Raw genomic sequence first — 9,874 nt, forward strand, 5'->3', positions numbered from 1 at the left:
CCCCAACAGATACATCCCCGGAACCTTCTATTAAGTTCGCAAAATTAATAGAATCATGCAAACCAATGTCCCCGAAGTTGGCTTGCTATCAGAAGGTTTAAGAAAGAAATAGAAGTGAAATGACATGTTTACTCTCGCGTTGAACTTACATTTTACATCAAACTTAACAGAGGATCATGGTGGTTATTTTTTAAAATTTGGAAGACATTTCGTGATCGTTTAAAAGTCGGATGACCACGACTGCTAAATGCTAATACTCGCAAGACCATTAGAGGTATTAACTCTAAATAATATATCATTAAAAAGTTCTAATTAAGATCTTTTGAATAACATCCATATTGATATATTTTATTTTAAATTTTTAAATAAATCTATAGATACATAAAGTCATTACTTTAATGTAATCTTTATATACATTAACTCATTAAGCTTTCTTTTTAGAGTTAATACCCAAAATGATCCTCGACTATAATGGTTTTTCTCAATTTCGTCCGACTTTGGTGATCTAATGTAGTCTCAGACTTTTATGTTTTTGCTCAATTTAGTCCCAGATTTTTGTGTTTTTGCTCAATTTAGTCATTTGTTTGGTGTTTCGTCCATTTGGTGTTAAATAGATATACAATTCAGTAATTTCAATATTGACATCTCTTTACCCCTAGACCCGCGAAGTGCGAAATCCCTCTTTTTTTTTTTACGAATTACTCCCATAATTACTTCGAAACCTACGAATATAAAATTTTGATTCACAGGTATGGGAGTAATCCGTAAACCAAAGAGGGATTTCGCACTTCGCAGGGCTGAGAGTAAAGAGATGTCAATATTGAAATTACAGAATTATCCCTTATTTAACACCAATTTGACGACAATAACAAACGGATGACTAAATTGAGTCAAAACACAGAAGTCTGAGACTATACTAGGTCATCAAAGTCGTTTAGGACGAAATTGAGAAAAACCACTACAGTCGAGGACCATTTTAGGTATTAACTCTTTGTTTTTATTAACATATAGAAATAACATTATGACCTATTATAAAATGAATAGAAATGCATATGATGATGTGCATTTAGTTTAGGATTTTTGGACATTACAACTTATGTTTATAGACATATAGAATAAATTTCACTTTTAGTCCACTGACTATTATACATGAATCGCATTTGGTCCTTGACTATTAAAATTTTCTAATTAGGTGCATGACTATGTAATTTTTCGACCAACTATTGTCGGAAGTGCTCATTCCGAAATAAGTAAATGCATGCAGTGCTCCTTCCATAAGTGGTCATTCCGGAAGAAACAAATGCAGCACTTCCGACAATAGTTAGCTGGGAAATTGGACGACAAGGCCAAATATGATACAAATTACATAGTCATGCACCTAATTAGAAAATTTTAATAGTCAAGGACCAAATGTGATTCATGTATTATTGTCAAGGGACCAAAAGTGAAATTTTTTTTAAATATTATTGACATAGTACGTGATGAATGTTACTCCGTATTAAACATGATGCGTCGTCTATAGTAATATTTATATACATTAAACTTTGTTTTTATGAACCTACTATAAAGTGAATGTAAATACATATGATGTATATTTAGTTTAGTGTTCATGGACTTTAATGTTTATGTTTATAGACATATATAACAAATATTATGAGTATAGCACACAATGAATATTAATAAACACTAGTTATCCACCCGTGCGATGCACGGACCAAAAATTAAGTGTGTGTATGTAAATAAATAAATAAATAAATATATATATATATATATATATATATATATATATATATATATATATATAATGTATGTAACAAAAAATAAATAACATACAAAGTTTATATATTATTAAATATCTCTTTATATACAACATTTGACGTTGAAGAAACATATTCTCCATTGTCATTGCAAATAAGTAACTTAAGACCATTTGGATTGCTAACTCTTGACAAAGTAACGTAAAGTTGTCCATGAACAAAAACAGGTTTTTTCAGTAGTAGGCCAACTGTAGAAAGCATTTGTCCTTGGCTCTTGTTAATTGTCATAGCATACGACAACATTAGGGGGAATTGTTTCCTCTGAAATTTAAACGGTAACTTTGGATCTGATGGGGTCAACGACAATCGTGGAATCAACACCTTTGCTCCTGCATTACTGCCGAATAGAATTGTGGCTTCAACAACGTGGTCGCCTAGTTTAGAAATGATTAACCTTGTGCCATTGCACAAACCAGCAGAGTGATCTATATTTCGCAATAACATAACTGGAGACCCAACTTTTAAAGCCAATGAATGGTTTGACACACCAGAGCACTTTAACTCGTTTAAGAACTCCGGGGTGTGAAGTGCGACAACTGAATCAGGAGTGTTTTCCGTCGGACAAACTGAGTCAGAGCTAAAATATGTTCGGCATTCTGCAACATTCATATTACTCATATACTCGTTCACTTCATCGACAACTTCAAGAGTTGGTGCTAAAATTGCTCTTCCAATTAGATAATTGCCATCATGTTGATGCTCAGAAAACATAGGGAATGTACTTTCAACAATAGCACGAATTGGATCACTATTTGTCTTTAACACATGTTCTTGAGGGATTTCAACTTTTGCATAACCATCATTTGGACCACCAACCTGGCCATCACCTATAGCCGCAATCCAATTAGCAAAAGCAGCAAGGTTTCTCCTTTCTCCAGTAGAGCCCACATTTTGCAACCTCAAATTTTGAGTTAACCTCAATACCTTACAATGACTCCATAAATAAGAAGAGTTAATACTTGAGCCAACAATATCTTGCCTGGTACCCTTTGGTATCACCGGTAAGATTTGTCTAAAATCACCTCCAAGAACAACTGTTTTCCCTCCAAATGGCAAGTTGCAACTTGATGGATTAGCAAATCTTAATATATCACGCATTGTCCTATCTAATGCTTCGAAGCAATGCTTGTGCATCATAGGTGCCTCATCCCAAATAATCAAGCTGCATTTAATTATTAACTCCGCTAGATCACTGCCTTGTGAAATATTGCAAGTGGAATCCTCATTCACAGCGATTGGTATGGCAAAACGGGAATGTGCAGTCCGACCACCAGGCATGAGTAACGAAGCAATTCCGCTGGATGCAACGTTCAAAACAATTTTACGCTTTGAGCGTAGTGCAGCTGATAAGGTTTTCCACACAAATGTTTTACCTGTACCACCGTACCCATAAACGAAAAACAAACCTCCATTATTGCCTGCGACTGATTCCAACACGGTAGTGTACACTTGCTTTTGCTCAACAGTTAATTTCTGAACTAATGACAAATGCTCCTGGGCCAATAATGAACAATCGTAATTCAATTCCTCAGCTATCAAACGGTTGCATGCGACAGTTGGCACATCGGTTTCAGGAACAGGCATACACGGAAAGTCTTGCAAGCTCTTACCCCACAATGATAACAATTTTTCCAATTCAGTAAGCCCATATCTTTTCTTCTCACATTCAGGCAACACAAACGCTGCACATCATCACCATTTTAAATAAACTGTAAGTACAGTTAGATCCCGTTGAAAACACTTCATAACTGGTATATTGAGTCTAAGTAGTTTAATAAAGACAGTAGAACTGTACCTGGATCATTCAACAGTGTACGTTGATTGTATTCTGCGTCGTCGCAAAGTTCTGCCCAAACAATTTCCCAAACTTTTTCCGGCTGACAAATTGAGTTAGAAGTAAGTAGAGTAACAAACAGTCTACGAACAGTAGCAGCAGTTGCCCAATGGCTAGCTTCAAGTATTGCATCAACATACTCCTTCTCATCAGAAATCAATCCCCGAGCATAACATGCATCTCGAAAGCAAGAGTACTCAACACCATCTACCGTGCGAATATCTTGAAAAGATGTTGGTCCACGAACTAAATTTAACAAACACCTTAGATAGTAAATTTCACCAGTACCTGGCAGCACATAGAACATGCGACCTATTGCAAATCCTCGACGCCTTGGTTGCCACTCACGAATGCTTTTTTTCCACACAAAGCTATTAGGCATCTGCTTGTATGTTAACTCACAAGCACACGGATACCGTTTATTTGCTTCAAACCACGCGAGGAACATGCCGTGCCTAACTGTCTGGCGTTCAAGCACCGATTCCACAGAAACATCATCGTCGAAAACAATGTTTTGTTCATTCGGCAAATGAAAGCTCAATCGTTCAACGGCTGGATTTCGGAATTGGATGTCATAACTAAAAAGACGCCACACAGCTTCACAAGGAGAGATGTATCTACAATCATAATACATACTAATCTCATCTATAACCTCACTACTATCTTCAGTTTCAGTACTCTTATAAAATTGGGCAGTAACTCGATCATTACCCTTATTCACATATTTGAACAAATACTTAATAGAGCGAGACTGGTTACACCACTCAACATTAATGTGTGCTCTATACTTCATTAACAAATATCTATTGTGCGGCACCACGTATCTATTATCCAATTCAATACCACTTTTGACAACTGTATTCCCATTATCACTACGCTTGTAAACAGGATACCCATTGAAGTCAAGATTAGTGGCCTCAGAGAATTTCTTGGGAAAATGTTTTGAGCAACGACCGTTGACCAAACAAGGTGATTTCTTGTTTGCCACGCCACATGGCCCATGAATCATGAAATCACTAACAGCCTTAAAATATTCAGGGTCAGTGTTTTTTTGGGGGATCTCTGCAGTTATCAAAGAATCAACATTGGCTGCAAATTGTTGTGAATCAGTACGCTCAAGGAAGAGCAAGATGTGTGCATGTGGTAATCCTCACTTCTGGAACTCGATAGTATAAATCACTGCAACAAAACAATGAATATCAACATATAGAGAAATTTTGCCAATAATCTATAATTAATAAATCAAGAAGAATTACACATACCAGCTATAATTTTTCCAAAAATAGAACCACTACTTATCTCCCTAACCAGAGTATCCAATTTCATTTTAAATACACGACATAATACATCAGGACGATCTTCAGGTCTCAAGTTCCGCCCTTCCAACAGTCGTTGTATTTCTGGCCATTTTGGATTACATGTAAAGGTGATAAATAAATTTGGATAACCAATCCAACCACATATTGCCATAGCATCTTGGTAATTCTGAACCATATATCGAGCACCACCTGTGAAGCTAGAAGGCAATACAATACGCCTGCCATGAGTCCTGGGCTGAACTTCTCCACGCGTCAAAGCATCAAAAAGCCCTTTATATGATCCACATCGTAGACTTTTTTGATGTGTACGAATGTAAAGTAGTCGAGCAGATTCAACCATAGTGTAGCCATCAACTAAAAATTGTTGAAATAATCTTTTAGCAAATAAAAATGTTGAAATTTCATTCAGCCGCTCATGAATACGAAATGAAAGATATTCGCGGAGAGAAACACTATGTCGTGCTCCTTTATCAATATGTCTTTCAACATTGAAAGGGATATCCTCTCTATAACCATCTTCACCATACGGGAACAAAATTGGATACTGAAGTGGGAGGTATGCTGGATTAAGTTCAGTAATTCTCTTAAGCACACCTGATTTTGTTTCTATCAATATATCTCTTTCACCCAACATTGGATCTAAATCACCAACAACAATAGCAGCAACCTCTGACACTGTCGGTAGATTATATGTTTTGGCATCCTGAGTGCGTTTCCCAATTAATTTCATTTTGACGTCGACTCTGGGATTTTTCTGTATTTCATGTCTAGCCATTCGAAATGATCTAACCAAAACATTGTTCTCATCTAATGTTAATTGAATATCAGAAACAATATCTTCATGTAATTCTTTGACCTCATTGTCGCCGCTACAATCAAAATTTAACACAAATCAGTTATATATATATATATATATATATATATATAGCATGAATGTGTAGATATCTATGTTTGTGCATAACCACACATGCGAATTACAACTAAGTATACCAATTACATACTAAAAGAGAGCATACCTAACAGCATTAAGCCGATTGAAAATCTCATTTTCTGGTTCATGGATGTAAAGTTGTGCAAACTTCGGTTTATTACCATCAACCGGCAATAAACTGCCCAACAAATGAAAATTCTGACCATTTAATCTGAACACTGGAGGAGCTCCACCTATGTTAATATCTTTGTCAATACGACCTCCCATTGATGTGAAGCTAAACATGTTATTGTACGACCGTATATGTTGCAAAAAAATGTTTGCTTCGTGGAGTTTTGTCGAAAAATAAATCAAAAATGATTTTCGGTGGAATATTTAATCTTGGTAACTTAATCTTGCCATTACTACAACAAACTGAATATCTTGCAGCACCATTGACTTTCACATCCTTCAATTTCTCATCCGTCCAAAAGAACGCTTTACAATGTTGGAATTTAAAAACTGCATCACCTATATCATAATATAGCACTACAATACAATAGTAAATGTTGTTAGTACATCAACAAATATTTTCCAAAAATAAATAAATTAAATAAATAAATATAATGACTTAAAAATTCAAATTATTCTTTAGTTCTACAAAATCTAACCTTTATTGTCAACACCCAAACTTCGAACACTTGAAAAAACCACATTACATTTCTTTTTGTCATCTACACAGATTTAAAATAAGCATTAATATATACACATAAAATAATTAAATAAACTACACAATAAATTACAATTACACTAAAAGAAATAAACAAATACCAATTATCGGTTGACTTGTTTCGCCATTCTCAACTGTAAAATTACAATTATTAGTACTTGAGGTTTGTAACACATCGGCCATAATGTTCGACTGAACTTCAACTGGGTTACAAATTGCACTTCCTGCATCTATATACCCATACATATGAACTCCCATTAATTAGTCATTCAAAGTGTAGGATTTAAATACAAAATGGATAATATTATATACAATAATATATAAGACAATAATAATGTGTGTATGTTAAAAAATTAAATTTATTTACGTACGTACAAAATTACATATCAAATTGCTGATAAAATCCTTTTTTTTTCTTGACGAAAAAATACGTAACAATTTAAAACTACAAACCTAAAGAAAAAACAAATATTTATGATAAACAATAGTAAGACTAATATTTACAACTTAAAACGTAAATAATAAATAAATTTATTCTATTTACTTACAAAATAAAATACACTTGAATTATAGTTACTATTATTATTAACAGCAACAATTCTAGAAAACGGAGGCCTAAAAACTCCAGGAAATAATTGTCGCTGTAAATTTGACTGATGCACAGCACGATCTTTACAACGAACATCAAAACTCGCTTGGTAATCACAATTTTCTAAATTAATTAAAAATTATACCATACTGTAGATTCATAATTTCTACAGCATAAATATTATGATTCTACAATATAAAAATTATGGAGATCCATAATTTCTATGTTGTAAGTCCATAATAATTATGGATCTACGGCTTAGAAATTATGGATCTATCCCATGTTCACCATATGCTTGGTAAACACGTTTCCACATTATAATTTGTCCAATTAAACATAAATAGCATTTCATTACTAATTATGTAGTTAACTAACATACTTAAAATGAAATTATTAATTCCTAAACATTTTATAAAAAAAAAAAGAAAGAAAAAAAAAAGAAGAAGAATTAACAACCCAATATATATATATATATATATATATATATATATATATATATATATATATATATATATATATATATATATATATATAATAAAAAATGAAGAGATGAAGACGAAAGATCTAATCTGAGCCCTCTTCATTTCTCACTTCTCTCGTCTTCATCTAACCCTCTTCATTCCATGATTTCTTTGATGCTATGTATCTCTCTCTTACAACCTAGAACAGATGAGGAAAAATGGTGTTGACCCTTATCCTCTGTCTGTCACGGCTTCATCTCGAACATCTTCATTTTCGGAGGTTACCGATGTTCTCTCTCTCTCTCTCAACCTTGAACGACAACTATCAATTTGTCTTCATTTAGGTGGAAATCGTACTAAACTGAAGCTAAGTTCATAATTACAGATATGTTTTCTCTTAATTTCTTGCTGTTATTTAGTTTTTTTTTTTTTAATGTCTAACTGTGTTTATCACTTTAATTATCTTTATCATCTCCAAATATATATGAGATCTGTTTCAAATTAGTTCTTATTTCTCAAATTAACAGTATTTGTTTGATTCAGAATGCATGCAGTGAAATTTTTAGTCTGTGCTACTTTTATTTTCATAGATTGAAGACCTATTTAGTTTTTTTTTTCTTCTTTCAATTTTCTACATCTTGTATTCCCGATCCTGAAATGATCCTATATGCCTAATTATATATTTATTTGTTTGTTAAATTAGATCCTTATTTTGTTTATAATAGAGGATTATTGTTATTTTCTGGACGAAATATAATTCCCTACACTGTTTATGGAGAAACCCCTAACTCAATGTTTCTTTAAGGCCTAATTTTAGGGTTTCCCTAAACTAAATCCTACAATACTGATAATTTTCAGAAAGTTTATACTTATATTTTTATATTCACTATCAGATTCGATGAATTTTTGTAAAGCTATAGAGACTATACCTAATTTTTGTTTAACTCTTGTTCTTTACTTACATTAAACTTGTAATTTGGTAACTATATCTATTTTGAAAACACATTTTAGAGGACACCAAATCTGCACATTACAACCTAATGAAAGCAATATCAAAAATGGAAAATCTTGAAAAAAATATGAAAAATACCTTTTTTTTTTTCTTTTCATTATTCTGAATGAAACTTCAGTGGATATTTAATTTTTTTTATAGTGCATATTACATATATACATGTTACCAACAAAAATGATTGCATTTTAATCATTTTCAAAATTATATTTTTTTTCTACAATTGACATACCACTTTTAATAAATATTTATTGCAGATTTCACAACAAATGTTAAGCAAATGAGGACCCTGGTGCAACTGAAATAAGAACACAATCATTCATGGAATTTGAATGAAGACAAATAGGTATGAAACATTGTACCTTTATTTGAGCCAACATATTTCCTTTTTCCACATATCGTAGTTGATCCTGTCAATTTCTTCATTCTTACTGCAATTACTAACAATGCAATCACATTAATGGTAGATTCTTTCAAAATGAGTGGAGAATAGAGATGTTTCTTTGTTAGACTTAAATGAGTTGTATATATAGATATCAAATTTGAGATAATTGAAAAGTCACTATCACACATTACTTTTACAAAGTCAAAACTTACCATCAGCAATTAATGCTTGATAGTAAGGCTATGTCTATAAATAAAGTAGAAATATTGTATGTATTGGATTTTGTGTAACTTGGATTCTATTCAATTAATGTGATAGCTATTTTTAAAATTTTAAATAAGAAAAAAATCATTTCAAAATCATATCAGATTTGGTTTTCCTTTTCTCCACCATCTGGATGAATGAATAATTGAATATGCCACTTTTGTAAATGGCATATGCCCAGGTTCTTGTCCAAATAAAAGTGGGTTCACACTAACCCATGTAAAATGCAACATTGAGTTGAGATGTATATATGGAGATGTAGCCTGTAGCTGCATTATATTGCATAGCAAAATTTCCCTTGGCATGCAGCCATGGAAAGCAGTCTCATTACTTATTGTGTCTCTTCCAAATGTTTAATGGTGCCCTCTGCCAAAGGAGATTTGCCTAGCAATTCACATATAATAAACAACAAATTAAAAAAACAACAAAGTTAAATACAAAAAAAAATAGAACAAACCGAAAATTAATTTAATTATTATATAGACAGAGTCACAGACATTGTATTTACAAATTATTTGAAGTACTAATCGCGCTGCATGTATATTCATAATACTAA

General features: G+C 32.7%; 1 protein-coding gene across 1 annotated transcript; it reads right to left on the minus strand.

Annotated features, from left to right (window-relative positions):
* Window positions 1–1,220: 1,220 nt before the first annotated feature.
* On the minus strand, window positions 1,221–5,745 carry LOC109191193. Its single transcript, XM_019341784.1, has 4 exons — window positions 4,914–5,745; window positions 3,613–4,740; window positions 1,869–3,499; window positions 1,221–1,325 (listed from the first exon to the last, which is right to left on the minus strand). Exons 1-4 carry the CDS (start codon window positions 5,743–5,745, stop codon window positions 1,221–1,223), a joined length of 3,696 nt encoding a protein of 1,231 aa, XP_019197329.1.
* Between the last annotated feature and the right edge of the window lie 4,129 nt (window positions 5,746–9,874).

Source organism: Ipomoea nil, unplaced genomic scaffold (assembly GCF_001879475.1).
Source record: "Ipomoea nil cultivar Tokyo-kokei standard unplaced genomic scaffold, Asagao_1.1 scaffold0205, whole genome shotgun sequence".
Taxonomy (NCBI): domain Eukaryota; kingdom Viridiplantae; phylum Streptophyta; class Magnoliopsida; order Solanales; family Convolvulaceae; genus Ipomoea; species Ipomoea nil.